Raw genomic sequence first — 14,773 nt, forward strand, 5'->3', positions numbered from 1 at the left:
AGGGGAACAAGTCAGGGAGCTGCAACGTTGTTGCTGGTTTAAGTCTGTTGCTGCTGTTCGTCACTTCGTCATGGACCGCCAACGCTAGACCAAATAGGGTCTAGCTGATTACTACATCAGGCTAGCGCTCTATAAAGTGGACGCTAGCCCTAAAGCAGCACAGCAAATCAGGTGCAAGCATGACGTTATGATCCTCGTTCAATCTATGAGTGCGATGATGCTCACACCGTACAAGAGGGGAACCCGGATGGGCCCGGCTCTGAGATCAGCGTTCCTTTTTCTGTGACTCTTTTTCAACTTGTCTTCTTCCTCTTCACTGAGAAAAAAAAAGGTCTCCCCATTCCCTCAATCTCGGTTTCGACCTGCGCGCATTCCCTATATAACATCGGGCAGCAAAACCGAGCTGTGATACCTCACCTCAATCCCATAGCGACGAGAAAGAAACTTCTTTTCTGACAATACCTCCACGACCCAGCCCAGGGACACTATACACCATGGGTTTCAGCAGTAAGTTCTCACCACGTTCTTTTCACCCATATGGATTATACCCGTTCTATACAGAGACAATTGGATACTAATGAGCCATAGGAGCTACATTGGGCTTCTTGGGCCTGTTCTTCATGGCCAGCTCCATCCTGCTCATTTTCCTCACACTGCTGGGCGGTGCTCGTAACTCGAACCCGTTGAACCAAATCTACTTCCTTCAGGCGGATACAAGCAACATCCCAGGTGCTCCATCCACCTCGCGCTGGACCTTCTGGAATGTATGCAGTGTGACGGACAATGGCAGGAATGACTGTGGCAGCTCGCACCCAGACTTCCCATTTGACCCGCCACGCGCCGACAACTTCAACACTACTACCAATGTGCCTCATCAATTCATCGGGTACGTAATGTGAACTTGGCGCATAGGCCATACATCAAGTCGAACTTTGTTTCTAACAATATTCTTATTCTAGAACCAAACACTACTACTTGACTTCCCGGTTCATGTTCCCGTTCATCATCATTGGACTATTCTTCGCTGTCGTCTCGCTCTTCACTGGCCTTCTGGCCATGTGCACTCGCATTGGCAGCTACATCTCCGGTTTCCTCGCGTGGCTTGCTTTGACTTTCCAGGTGATCACGACCTGTCTGATGACGTATGTTTCTCCATATACTAAATTCTCATACTTGCTTGTTTACTAATCTTCACATTAGTGCTGTCTTCGTCCAGGGCCGCCACGCTTTCTCGAGCAATGGCCAGACCTCCAAGTTGGGTGTCAAGGCTTTCGCGTTCATGTGGACCGCCAGCGCATGCTTATTTATCTCCTGCCTGTGCTACTGCCTCGGTGGCGCAGTTGGCCGCAAAGATGGTAGTGGTTACAGCGGACGCAAAGAGCGCCGCCGCGGTTTCTTCTCCTCCAACCGCTCCAACAGCGTCCATAGCGAAAAGAGGGAGGATGCCCCGGCCACTACCAACTACGCGTAAATGACTTCTTGCCGGGTTTAAGCTGGAAAACATATGGTCTTGCAATGGCCAACACCACTCACGTTGACTATTCAATACTCTCAACGTCGAGTTCTGAAACATGCTATTTCAACCCCGTACACGATTTCCCTTCTGCGTTGATACTCCCTGAGATATACATCGCGTTGGTGTGTATTTCTCTCAACCTGCTTTAGCCTCGTTGGTCTATGTTTTGAAATGATTTCCTTCTGTTTCCCTCTGATGTACAACTAATCCACTCACTTGATGCGGCACGAACTACTCACGATCGTTACATTTACACCCTAATCGATTGCAATCTATATTTCTTTTTTTTTCTTTGTCATTTCTTGTCCAATGAATCGTTGACGAGTCTCATGGTTCAAATTCTTTGTTCTGGGGTTTGATCTGATGTCTTGTCTTATATGCCTCTATTTTAATTGGCTGTAATATAATGTGTTCCTAAGCTTCACCATAGCAAAAGATTCGAAAGTTGTTCACTTGAGCGTTGATGTCTTGTTTAGTAATGTAAACCATAAACCACAGTTAAGTTATCTAGGAACGCAGGAGTCGCCCAAATGATTGTTAACCCCATGTTACTACGCATAATGGATCAGATGAAAGTAGAAAATCATGTTCATTGGTCATTTCCAACTGAGAGTCTATATAGGAGGAAATAGGACGGGGAAATAAAACGAGATAGCAAAGGTAGCGTGTGACTCCAACGAGATAATGACGGGAACATCAAAAAGCCTCTATCAATCATGCATGCATCATCACACCATAAGAAGATCGGATTCTTTTTTGAGGGGGAAGTTGATCTAAGCAGAGCCGTTGATGGCACCACGGACGGCGGTCTGGCCACCGACCTCGCGCACGGCAATCTGGAGACCCAGATCGGGGTTAACGTGAACCATGACCTCGACCTTGCCGCCGGCCTTGACGCCCTTGACAGCGAGCTCGGCAACGGGCTTCTCAGTCTTCCATACAATCTCGCGGATCTCCTCGTCCTCATCCTCGTCATCGGAGAAGTCAGAGTCCTCGTCATCAGCGGGCTTCTCCTGCTTAGGCTTGGGCTCAGGCTTGGTGACCTTGATATCGCGGGAACCCTCGCAGACGCGGACCAGAACGTCACCACCCTCCTTGGGGACGGAGTATTGGGCGATGCGGCGGGCGGGGAGAGCGGTCTCGGAGGCAATGAGGGGCTGGAAGGAAGTCTCGCTGCCGGAGGTGAACTCAACACCGATGGCCTTGGTCAGGTGGGGGGTAACGGTCACCATGGGGTGGATGGACTGCTCAACATCCTCGTGGTCAAACTCCTGGACCAAGGAAGCCTGGAAAGCGGCACCACGAGCGGCCAACTCAGAGGGGTTGATGGCGGAGAGGTTGGTGGAGGGGGCCAAGATGGAAGTAGTCTCGGGGAAGATGTTCTGAGCCAGCTGGGCAATCTTGGGGGTGTGCGAGGCACCACCGGAGAAGATGACCTCGTCAATGTCAAGAACATCAAGCTCGGCCTTCTTGACAACCTGCTCGATCAGGCCGGTGAATTGAGCGAAGACCTTGCTGGAGAGGAGCTCGAAGCGAGTGCGGTTGATGGTGGAACCGTAGTCAATACCAGCAGCCAAAGACTCAATGCTCAACTGAGCGTTGGCGCTCAGGCTGAGAGCCTTGCGGGTACCCTCACCCTCCAGCTTAAGCTTGGCGAGACTACGGGCATCCTCGCGGGGGTCAGTCTTGTGCTTCTTGACGAACTCCTTGGCGAAGTGGTCAATGATGATCTGATCCAAGGAAGCACCACCGAGCTCGTAGTCGTGAGCAGTGGCCAGGATGGTGTACATGCCGCCGCGGCAGGCAACAACGGCGACGTCGGAGCGGGTGCCACCAAGGTCAGCGACAACGACCAGCTTGTCGGTGACAGTGGCCTCGGGGCGAGCGTCGTAAGCCATGACAGCAGCGACGGGCTCGTGGATCAGCTGGAGAACATCAATGCCGGCCTCCTTAGCGGCAGCGACGAGAGCCTCGCGCTGAGCATCGGTGAAGTCGGTGGGGACGGTGATGACAGCGGCGTTGACCTGCTTGCCAAGGAAATCGGAGGCAGACTGCTTCAGGCGGCGGAGGTGGCGGGTGGTGATCTCGGAGACAGTGACAGTGTTGGGCTTCTCGCTGGCAGTGTCGCGGATGGTGAAAGCCACAGTGGACTCGCTCTGCTGGGGGTGGGCGGAAGCGTGGGCTGGGGTAGGGTCGATGGACTTGAACTCCTTGCCCAGGTAATCCCGGAAGTAGGCGACAGTGTTGGAAGAGTTGCGGATGAGCTGGGCCTTAGCCTGGGTACCGTGGTACTCCTCACCGTCGATGTAGGAGAGGATGCTGGGAATTTGACGGTCTTGAAACGGTCAGTCTCTTGAATAGTTGAACATAGGACTCAAAAAACATACCTCCCTCCTCGTTTGCAATAACCTCAGCCTTGCCCTCCTAAAGCTATTTGTTAGTTTCTGGCGAATGCTTCCCGAGCAGTATGTGAACGTACAGGCGAGATACGGGCAATTGAGCTGGATGTGTTACCGAAAGAGATACCGATAGCGAAGCGCTCTGCCTCAGCAGCGACACCGTTTGAGTCACCCATTTTGATTAAGTGTGTGAGAAAATCCTAAATTGAAAATATAGGAAGAGAATCCGCGACACAATGGACGTGGAGAGTTCAGAAAGAATGACCGGGGAATGAAAATGTCTCGATGGAGGGGGAGAACCAAACCGAAAAATTTGAAGATTTTCGGCGGAAAGTGGCTTGTGCTTATCGATATCGATTGTGGCGGTACAGTCAATCCTTGATATACTCGCGTCCCAAGATTGCCACATTTATTATATATCGTAAAAAAGTCAAATTATATGCCTAAATTATCAAGCGTATCATCAGATTTATTTCTCCTAGTCATTCAGGAAGTATTCATCCTTGTCTTTCACTTTTCACCAATTGTACCGCCAGCATTGTCACCCATCACGTGTCGATAGGCCGATAAGCAGTTTTCTTCTGCAAAATCCCAAGTCATAGCTTTCCCCTCCATAGCTGAATGTTGAAACCCACCTATTTCACTCTGCATCCTGTTTCCCTGTCGATAGAACACCCTAGGAAGCTCTCCAATCTCTGACCGGCATCATGTCGACCCCCCTCATTCTGCTTCCCGGCGATGAAGTTCCAAAAGATCAACTTCCACACTCCAAGTCCAACAACCCTCTCAAAGTAGGCCCTGGCCTCCGCCTGTTATCACAACCTTCGGCGAAGCCTACCTCATCAAATCATGTTCTTACGGCAACACAAGCTGGTATTCTGACAACAGATGCCAAGCGAAACAATGTCTCCATTCTCTCCTTCTCCAATCGCCGTTACATTCCCGCCATGAACGACCTGGTCATCGCGCAGGTCCACCACTCCAGTGTCGATTTCTTCCACTGTATTGTTACACCGCACACCGCACACGCACTACTGGGTCAATTGTCGTTCGAGGGCGCAACAAAAAAGACAAGACCGCAGCTGAAGCAAGGCGATCTGGTTTACGCACGGGTTCTGTCCGTTGGCGTTGGCGCTGGCGCTGAGGTCGAAATTACTTGTGTGCATCCGGCAACTGGAAAAGCCGAGCCGGGAGGTATGGGGCCTTTGAACGGTGGCATGATGTTTGATATTTCCACAGGTATGGCTACCCGATTGCTTCGGGCTAGCTCTTCCTCTGCCGATGAAACCGAGGGTGTGGATGGTCTTGTTGTTCTTTCTGAGCTTGGGAAGAAACTCGAGAGCATCGGAGGATTTGAATTGGCTGTTGGGCGCAATGGGAAAGTCTGGGTGGACTGCTCGAATGCTGGGGAAAACGAGGTCAAGGCTACAATTGCCATCGGGCAGTGTTTGCAAGGAACAGATGAGCACAACCTGAACCCGACGGATCAGAAGAAGCTGGTCACAAAAATCCTTAAGGCCATGAAGTTATGAGAACCAGTGACAATGGTCTGATTTGAGGAGTCTGGGTTTTGGAAAGGTTATTTTCTTCCTGGTATACCATGAGCAATATGTACAGTAATTTCTGCATCACACAAGCACTCTGTTTCATCAAAGAACTTACAAGATGTTTTTAAGCTTGTATCGCGGTAATCATCAGTCAGAGGACTGTCATCATAAGGGCAGTGGCAATCTCAACTTGACGTGTTCCACTACTGTTGACGTTCAAAATTTGCCAAATCTTGCGCATCACGGATACATGAGGTATCTGGAATGATAGAAGATGGGTTTGGAAGTAGGAAAAGATGGATAGGGGGTTATAGTCGACCGCATCGCGCCTTTCGAAAACAAATGAATCGTGCCTTCTGTGTACATAGTTAAGACAAGCAAGACAAATCATCATTGTCCGACGAGCTTCTGGACATACCTAGTACCACACACTATCTCCATGGTAGATTCAAAATGAAGATGACATGCGTGCTATCCGTTCCTATATCCCTGCACCGCTCATTGGGACAATGAACTAAAAGGAGCGCCAAGAATGTCAATTATGAGAATTTGCATGAAGTGGGACACCGATGCTTGTGGGCTAAGGAGAAATTGAAGACCCGGCAACTGATTCCAGTCTTGAAAGGAGATCGATTGTGAATAGAGAAGGTTGGAGTTTGATGTTCTTGTTACTATATGATGACATCTACTCAGATGAGGAGCTGGGGCTATTGATGTATGAAGAATTTGAAGCTGGTTTCTGTTTTTATCATACATTGATTCTTCGTGACGATACTATCATAGTAAAATCAGAAGGGTCTACCGTTAGATCGTCTAAATTCAAGCTCAAAGATAGGGTCTGTACAATGTACGTACAGGGTCCGGAGTTAGCATATACTGGGTGAACAACATTCCAAGATTAATGGGCCCCGCCAGTTCCATAGGGGAAAAGAAAACCACACCAGGGCCAATTGCTTCAGACAGTATTCATATACATGAGGTTTACTGTCGACATTGTTCTGAATGTTGAGATGAAGAACATGTCAATCCCATAAAGGCGATGTTACGTAATCTCCTTGAAGCATCGGCAATCGAGACTCGGATTCAGGAACCCGGAATTGAAAGTATCAACCTCCAAATGCTCCAAGACACCAAATGAATTCGAGGACATGAATCCCTTTCAGCAGCAAAAGGCCGCTAAGGCCTGGCACCGCATTGGTCTTGTATCCTCAATCCCGGAACTCGAGAATCACGACGGCTATCGGATGGCCCCAAAATGCAAGGCTTTCATCATTCCCAAGGATGGAACCTCAGACCCTCAGGCTCCAGAAGAAGCGGATCTGGACTTCTCGTTCAATTTAGCGAATCAGGTTCTTGTTTTTAAATATCAAGGGAAAGTCCATGCCGTTGATCATGTAAGCGTTGACAGATACCTATCTAGACGTAGTACGAAGCTGATTATTTTAAACTAGCAATGCCCGCATGCAACCTTCCCTCTATCCCAGGGTAAATTGTTCGACATTGAGGACTTCGGTGTCAAGCTCAGCACCGGGCTTACATGTCCCAAGCATGGCTGGTCTTTCGATATTTTCACCGGCAAGGGAGATCGAGGCAATTACAATCTCAAACTCTGGGAGATTGATCTGCGAGAGCCTTCTTCAACGGTCGAGACTTCTGATGATGACAAGGAAGTCTGGGTGAGACCTAAACAGCGAATTGGTTGATATGATCTATCACTTTTCGAATGCCCCCACGCCTCGAACGAACAATTCGGTCGGCTCCCATTTGTGCATCATGATGGCACAGTTTTAGGAGTTGTGCCAATCAGTACAGCAAGTGCCCAATGGCGCCTGAATTAAAACATGATGGGTATGCCCAGAGAAATCTGGGCTGCCAGGCTGGTTGTATAGATATCGAACATTTCTGGATGATTGCTAGGTAGAAGGCCGGCACTTTTATTGTATATAGCAATATTATTCGCACATAACTGAACTTCTGCGCATTGACATATCAAAAGTCTTATCGATGGAAGCATGCATGTAAGCGTGCCTGCATTTGATATTCAATACTTTAATGCATGGGCGGTGATAGGGCGGTGTAGTATTCTGCCATGAGGCCAGTTGATTTTTGGATGTTCTCGACCTGCAGCCTTTTTGCCTGACGCAGCGAGACACCGACTCCGTCGCAAAGGATGGACCAAGTCGATATGGAAGGTATGCCATATACAAGGTCTTCTCCCTTGATCGTTCCGTCACTTACTTCCACCTCCTCTAGTGGCCCCATCGCCCCAATTTGAGCCCACCATGGACGACGCAAAGAAGAAAAAGAAGTCGCGCAAATCCAAGAACAAGGATCGCTCCTCTCCCGCGCCTATTTCAAATGGTCTAGCATCATCTCCTGGTCGAAGCGATGATTCTTCGCAGGAGAAAAAGCGAAAGCGGGATTCAGAAGTCGGCCACAAGAAACAGAAGAAGCACAAGCTTGATTCGACACAAAATGGGATGCAAAACAGCGACTCCTCTGTCAATTCCACAGTAGATAGTCAGGCTCAGTCCAGCGAACCTGATATGCCAGTAAAGACCCAAAAGTCCGCGACAAACGGCCTCGAGACTCCCCCCTCAAGTTGTTGCGCCTGTGGCCAATGGCACCGAAACCACCACAAGCACAGGGAAACCGAGGAAGCTCCGTGGGTCTAGGATTGGTGGAAAGAACAACATGAAGGTTGGATTCTTCGTCCAGGAAGAAGTCGCGGCATTGGAGGCTTTCAAAATCTCGTTCTGCAACACCCATGGGTTCTCAGATCACAAGAAATTCGACGAAATGATCCAACATTCCGAGCGCGATGGCGGCGACTGGCCGTGCCCAGCAGATGTGTGCACCAAAAGCGAATTCTGGAACCAAATTTACGACCTCGTCCCCGACCGCGATCGGCGATCTCTGTACCGATTCATGCGGCGGCACTTCCAAGATTCAGCTCAGAAGCCACACGAATGGTCGGCAGAACAAGACAGAGAGCTCGTCGCACTCATGAGCCAACACAAAGGCAAATGGGCATACGTTGCCAAGCTTCTCGGCCGTAGCGACGACGATGTAACGCAGCGCTGGAAGAACCAACTGGAACACCGAGGAAAGATGAACCGAGGGAAATGGAGTGAAGAGGAACTGCGCTCTCTGCTAGACGAAGTCCAGAAGGTCTGGAACAAGACTTCAGCATTGGACGGTCCTGCTGCTGGAAAGGATATGTATGAGTTGGAAGAGAAGCATCTCCGATGGGGCGTTGTTAGTGATAACCTGAACAATGTGCGATCGCGCCAGCAATGCGCAGACAAATGGCGCAAGATTCGAAGATCTGTTGAGAATATGCGTGCTTGTGGGAATCCTGATGCCGTGTACGATCCTATCGAGGCCGTCAACAAGCGCACTCGATGGGGTTCTGGATCTGTCACCCCGAAGAGCACATATTTAGTCGGTGACGATGACGATGAAGATGGAGACAGCAAGGGTGGTAACGGAACACCAGGACCCATCAATGGCCTTGGTCTCACTGTGGATGATTCTCAAGCACCTGCTTCAGAGAAGAAGCCATTGCCAGAGGCACCAGCTTCTCCACAGCCGACCGCTGAGCAGGACTCGGAACCCGAGCCTGAGGCTCACTCTCCCGTCACTTCCACACAAAATAGCCCCGAAAAAGCAAGCCCAAAACAACGCAAACAACTCGAATCCGAAGATCCAGCTGTGCTAGACGACGAGGCAGAACAAAAGGCAGCTAAGAAGGCTGAAAAGGAGAAGAGGAAGAAGGAGAGACGCGAGAAGGAGAGACGCGAGCAACGCGATGTTAATGAAATTGTGGCAGCAATTTCAGGGAGCGTCAAGAAAGAAAAGAAGGACGATAAGAACGACAGACCCCGCAACCCTCTTATCGATAAAGCTGGACATGAAGCTGAAGCAGAGCACGCCACTCCCACGCCCTCAAAGAAGAAGAAGCGCAAGTCTATGGCTACTAACGGCGCTGCTACCGATGAGCCCAAATCTCCCGAGTCTCACAAAAAGAAGAAGAAGAAATCGACTCAAGAAATTGCTAAGTAACGGGGCTGGTTCTCCGGCTATGGAAAATACTAGGGTGATCTAACTGTGAATGTGAACGTCCACTGGATGTGTATGTTACGATGTATGTAAGAATGAGAATCCATGGATATGCAATGGCTGTATGAACGTCTTATGCAGCAATATTGAACAAAAACTCCAGTTCCACAATGACTCATACATGCAATAATCTGGGAACAAAGGCTGGAATCCCAAAACAAACTATCTATAGCTCATCTTTACCCTCTTCGTCATCTTCCTCTTCATCCTCCATCTCAACACTCTCGCCCTGCACGGAATCAATCTGCTTTTCAGCAGCAACCTTCTTCGCCAACAAAGCAATTTCATCATCATAAACCGTCCATTCAGGAACCTGCCTTCTAGCACGGTCCAACTTCGGTTCCTTAGTCAACGGATTATTGCATAGATCAATAGTCCTAGCTGATTCCAAATCCTCATCAGCACACCAAGTCTCACACCATAACCACTCCTGCGGCAAGCTGTGAATAGGAATATGATGCTGCATATGATTAGGAAGGTCCTGGTCAAGGTTGCTCAGACTATTCGGATCAGCCGAAAGCATCTGGTATTGTCCTCTCAATCGATCACCAGCAGCCAATTCCCTGAACCGGTTGAGATCAACGACGTACAAAGCCGAGATGTGATACGGTCTTCCACGGAGGAAATTACTCCAGTAACCCTGTTTCCAGAAGCGGAAGCCCTCCATTTCGGTCCGGGAGTCGCCCATAGGCGTGAAGCCATAGGGCGCACCTTGTAGGTCGTGGGTAACGAGCTCGTACATGTCTGTTCGGACGATCTGGTCCGCATCTACAAAGATGACTTTATCCAGAGAAAGTGGGAAAAGGACATCCAGGAAAAGGATTTTGTAACCCCAGATTTCGCGCTGTTTTTCTGTTTGGGCGCGGAGCCAGTGCGGCCATTTGTAGGTGACCATTTCGTAGGAGAAGCCGTATTCAGCGGCGAGGTGAGGGAGGAAGTCGCGGAAGGAGGGGGACAGGAATTGCTCGATAAACCAGAACTTGACTGTGTGCTTTGTGTGACGCATAACGGAGACCATCATAATATTGAGCATCCGCTCGTAGAGGTGGCCACTTGCCACGGAGAAAATATTGATGTCGGCATGTTGTTCTGAGGACTTTGAGCCGACACCAACGCTGGAAAGGACGCCCTGGGCGAAACTGAATCCCTTTGATACGAGACCCATGGCGGAGCCGGATTGCTGACCTGTTTCTAGGACGTCTTCAGTCTCGTAGCCTGGATTACGGGAGAGGCGGGGGAAGAGAGTGCGGCCCTGGAATGATAGTAGGGTGACTTCGTTGCTGAAATCTTCGGAGCCACCGACGCTTTCGAGTTCGAAGATTTTCTCGCTGCGACCGGGCTTGAGGTTGATTTGCCAAAGACCTGGTTGTGCCTTAAATTGGAAGTAGCCTAGATTGGCCATGATGAGGGTGTCTGCAAAGTGAGGGTTTTCCTCAGTGCCCAGGATGAGCTGAACGCCGCGAGGTGGAGTCTTGGTAGTAAGATCACGCGAGTGGCCCTCAATGAGGATATGCTCCAAAGCATAAATAGCATCGACATTGGTGTCACTCTTGAGCGAGCTCAGCTTGATGTTATCCAAGTCATGGATGGAATCCTGAGGCGCGACAAGCCATGAACTAGGCACATCCATGCCCAGGGTGAGCAAGGCCTCAACAGGAAGCCCGGAAAATGAAGCCTGGGGGCGGGACAGAGCTCCATCGCTAGTAAATTTGGGCTCTGACTCGAGAACGTAGCGGTAGAATCGCTTGACAGGTAATTCCTTGATCTCCTCTTTCGGGTTGAGGAAAATCTTAAGCTGGACGCCGGCCAATTCAGACAAAACTTTGAGTATAGGTAGCCACCTCTGAGCCATTTCGGATGCAGGGTCGAGAACAACAGCAACATTGATTGAGGGGTCCTCGGAGTTGGAGACAGTGATCACAGAGTGATCTGTCCTCCAGCCATCAGACACATCCAGTCTGTAATCGGGTGTGTTTTCAAACATTCCCTCGGGAATATCCGAGGTCGTCGACAGGGAGACCAATGAAGTGAGCTTGGCAAAGTCAAGTGGTGTAGAGACCTTGGCATCTAATTTAAGGTTCTTTGCAGCCTTTGCAACGGGATCGATGCGCTTGCTGTGCTCATATGCGACCAGCTGAGCCAGGTCGTCCGCACCAATAGTGGAATCTCCGAGGAGCACTACTCTTCCATTGACGATAAGACCCGATCCTTTCAGCTTGAAGCCAAGCTTCTCAATGAGACTCCGGTGCATGGCGAAGGGGGCCTTGTTGTCCAGGTCTGGATCCATGGACAAATCATCCAGTGAGCTAATCGTAGCCAGAAGCTGCTCAACACTCTCACCTTCAGTAAGTGACTTTTGGATTTTGTCGAAGTTGGATACTCCTTCAGCATCGACGGAACCACTGTGTAGAAGAAGAATGTCTACTTCATCATGCTCTTTCCGGAAGCTCAGGACATCAGCCAACAACTTCAATCCCTGCGCCGACTCAAAGTTCGCCATAACAATAATGTGCACAGTCTCAAGTACATCCTTGTTAGATGCGATACGAGGAACATCAGCCAAGGCTTCCGAATCAGATCCGAAAACACTAGCAAGATCCACAACCTGTACACTCTTGGGGTCTTCGGGCATCAAGAAAGTGTTACGTCTCTCAAATGCCGTCGCCAAGAAAAACTCAGGTAGCCAAGCGGTCTCTTCGAAGACTCCCTCAACAATGCCCTGCTGAACCAATTTCAAATCTCTGCCGATCTGCATACTCATCTCCTGCATCCAGTTGCCCTCACGGGAGATCGGAACTCCGTTGACCAGGAAATGAGGGTCATCGAGAACAAGGCTCAGGCGGCTCTGGTACTGGCATGCACGGTCTGCGATGGCGCTATAATGTCCATTTTTTTGCACTTCCTCTAGCGACATGGCTTCCTTATCTGCGCGTGGCTGCCGCTCCTTGATCACAGAAGCGAAGACAGATTTATCCGGATTCCCTGTCTTCGATTTTGAAGCAGACTAAACAAAATCAACATTAGTGTCAAGTAGAACATTAGAAGATATCTGATATCTGACCTCTTCCAAATATTGAATAAATGCCGAAAGTCCAAAGACGTCCTGAAGATAGTGCGCCACCTTAAGCTGCGCGATAGACTCTGGGGACTCCGCGGTAGGCACCAAACCAAACCTCACAGGAATCCCGCGCTTGATGAATGTAAGAAGCTGCTGGAGAATCAACAGTATATCCTCTGATTTCGACAAATCGACAGGAACGATAACATTATGCAAGTCGCGGGCCACCGGCGGCAACTGGCCCGGGTAGGCATTTTGGACGTATGCCTCCAGGCCACCAGGCCATTCCTGGTACCTAGAGTCCTTCTCAAGATTGTTCAACCAGATAATTACCTCGCCACCCTCCAATTCATCACGGTAATCGTATCTCTGCGAATCATCATCTGCGTGCGACTCTGCCAGCTGAGGGTGTGACAGAAGCTTGACAGCATCCTGAGCAGACAAGCCCAAGCCCCGGAATTTCTCGATCAACTGGCGCTCCCCACGAAGGTGGTCGAGTAGAGAGAAAGCATCAATTTGGCGCTGGTCAATCTGGACACCGTTGATCCACATAAGATTACCACCCGAGGGAATCATGCGTGCCCGGTTGGCACGCACTTCTTTCTTCAGCGGCACAGTAGCGTTGTGAGCAGCCACTACAGATGAGTACTTTGGGAAGTTTTGAGAAAGCTTGATCAGTGTATCAAGCGGGCTCTCGCTGCCCATAACATAGGCCGCGGTGTTCCAGCCCAATCTCGAAACTTCCGAAGCGGAGAGAGGCCGCAAGTCATCTGGGGATTCTTCCTTCAATTCTTCCAAAGAGTCTGCCAGCTTGTTCTCGCTGTCTCCTCGCTGTTCGGCATCTCGATCATCGATGACAATATAATCTGTTCGTTTCAAAGCCAGCTCCACACCGTATCCTGGTACAAACAAAGGACGAGAGATCGAATGCTGAGGCGGCCGGTAACGCACGCGGTATGAGATTTGCCCTTCTTTCGCCATATCGGTCAATGTTTCGTGGAATTCCTTGAACATGGGGGCGGAAATGTCGGCGTAAAGTACTGCAGGGGGTAGTGATGCATCGCCAAAGACTCGATCGAACGGAAGCTCTCTAGGATCTCTGTGAAGGTAGTAACACCCAAGGTCAGCCATAATCCAAACAATCAATACCCATTGTACACATACAAGTTACCCTGGACATCCTGTTGTGCACGCTCCATGGCCGAAGAACAATACTGCTTGCCATCGGAGTGAACCCAAACCGGACATACTGCGTCCTGTGCCACCATCAACGAGTGCTGAACAGAAGTGTTATAGTATTGGTAATGCGCCTGGATCCTCGGCGCAGATGATCGGACCGCAAGCGACAGTTTGAAAGAGGAGAGGGCCTCGGCGGTGCGCAAGTGACCATCTTCATGGACAACCTGCAAGAAGCGGTCGTACAGCTCCTTCTCAGTAGTGGTATCTTCAAAGGTTCCGTCGGCGATACGATCGAGTAATGGGAAATAGGATGTGGAGTTCTCTTCTGCGGCGGACTCACTATTCACACATGTTAGTCTTTCCTGCGCCTGTTGACATTATCGAAGTTCTTCAACTTACAGTAGCTCCACAAGGTATGGTGATGCATCGAATGAAGCTTGAAGGGCGACGTTCACAGATGGGCTAGCATTGGCTACCCAGCCTGGCAATACGGCGGCGATGGCAGCGTACCAACGCCATGACAGGAGGGATTTGGAGGTCCGCATCCTGCTGTGGGGAGAATCAACAAAGTATAGGTATAGGGACCGGGCCCCGTGGACAATGACGTGGATCTCTCTGTTTGGGATTGAGTGGAGGACAGTGGAGATACAGATTGAAAGAGAGATAGTCTGACGACAGAGCCGCTCACAATACCGCGGAGATTCCCTGTCGATCTGGACACGTACTATCTTATCGCTTATCGCAGCTCCTACGGTACACAAAGCGGCAGGCCGTTCTCTCTACGTAATGATACTTGCGATGCTACAAATCAAGAGTGGCTTTTTGAATCATTTTTCATTTTTATCTGATTTTCAATTGAATCCGGTTCAATCTCATAGGCAGCTTGCTGCGACATTTTTTGTAAACCGTAACGACATTATTTCGTAATAGAACCCACGCGCCAGACTTTTGC

The 14,773-nt window shown here is 49.8% G+C and overlaps 7 protein-coding genes across 7 annotated transcripts; 5 read left to right on the forward strand and 2 right to left on the reverse strand.

The window, feature by feature from the left end:
• Positions 1-494: 494 nt before the first annotated feature.
• N7503_003051 (SUR7/PalI family protein) lies at positions 495-1,471 on the forward strand (the record flags this gene model as incomplete). The annotated part of the gene is made up of 4 exons (XM_057062598.1): positions 495-507; positions 589-886; positions 960-1,142; positions 1,201-1,471. 4 exons carry the CDS (start codon positions 495-497, stop codon positions 1,469-1,471), a joined length of 765 nt encoding a protein of 254 aa, XP_056923513.1.
• Positions 1,472-2,289: 818 nt separating this feature from the next.
• Positions 2,290-4,091, reverse strand: N7503_003052 (ribosome-associated complex protein SSZ1; the record flags this gene model as incomplete). The annotated part of the gene is made up of 3 exons (XM_057062599.1): positions 2,290-3,851; positions 3,904-3,940; positions 3,996-4,091. 3 exons carry the CDS (start codon positions 4,089-4,091, stop codon positions 2,290-2,292), a joined length of 1,695 nt encoding a protein of 564 aa, XP_056923514.1.
• Positions 4,092-4,622: 531 nt separating this feature from the next.
• N7503_003053 (exosome non-catalytic core subunit RRP40) lies at positions 4,623-5,447 on the forward strand (the record flags this gene model as incomplete). The annotated part of the gene is made up of 1 exon (XM_057062600.1): positions 4,623-5,447. One exon carries the CDS (start codon positions 4,623-4,625, stop codon positions 5,445-5,447), a length of 825 nt encoding a protein of 274 aa, XP_056923515.1.
• Positions 5,448-6,610: 1,163 nt separating this feature from the next.
• On the forward strand, positions 6,611-7,165 carry N7503_003054 (Rieske (2Fe-2S) protein; the record flags this gene model as incomplete). Its single annotated transcript, XM_057062601.1, has 2 exons — positions 6,611-6,856; positions 6,914-7,165. 2 exons carry the CDS (start codon positions 6,611-6,613, stop codon positions 7,163-7,165), a joined length of 498 nt encoding a protein of 165 aa, XP_056923516.1.
• Positions 7,166-7,632: 467 nt separating this feature from the next.
• On the forward strand, positions 7,633-8,137 carry N7503_003055 (uncharacterized protein; the record flags this gene model as incomplete). The annotated part of the gene is made up of 2 exons (XM_057062602.1): positions 7,633-7,654; positions 7,716-8,137. 2 exons carry the CDS (start codon positions 7,633-7,635, stop codon positions 8,135-8,137), a joined length of 444 nt encoding a protein of 147 aa, XP_056923517.1.
• Positions 8,138-8,156: 19 nt separating this feature from the next.
• N7503_003056 (MYB DNA-binding domain protein) lies at positions 8,157-9,527 on the forward strand (the record flags this gene model as incomplete). Its single annotated transcript, XM_057062603.1, has 1 exon — positions 8,157-9,527. One exon carries the CDS (start codon positions 8,157-8,159, stop codon positions 9,525-9,527), a length of 1,371 nt encoding a protein of 456 aa, XP_056923518.1.
• Positions 9,528-9,750: 223 nt separating this feature from the next.
• N7503_003057 (putative UDP-glucose:glycoprotein glucosyltransferase) lies at positions 9,751-14,366 on the reverse strand (the record flags this gene model as incomplete). Its single annotated transcript, XM_057062604.1, has 4 exons — positions 9,751-12,588; positions 12,646-13,741; positions 13,807-14,160; positions 14,221-14,366. 4 exons carry the CDS (start codon positions 14,364-14,366, stop codon positions 9,751-9,753), a joined length of 4,434 nt encoding a protein of 1,477 aa, XP_056923519.1.
• Positions 14,367-14,773: the final 407 nt, after the last annotated feature.

This window comes from Penicillium pulvis, assembly GCF_028828015.1.
Source record: "Penicillium pulvis strain IBT 33274 chromosome Unknown contig_1_segment0_segment0, whole genome shotgun sequence".
Lineage (NCBI taxonomy): Eukaryota > Fungi > Ascomycota > Eurotiomycetes > Eurotiales > Aspergillaceae > Penicillium > Penicillium pulvis.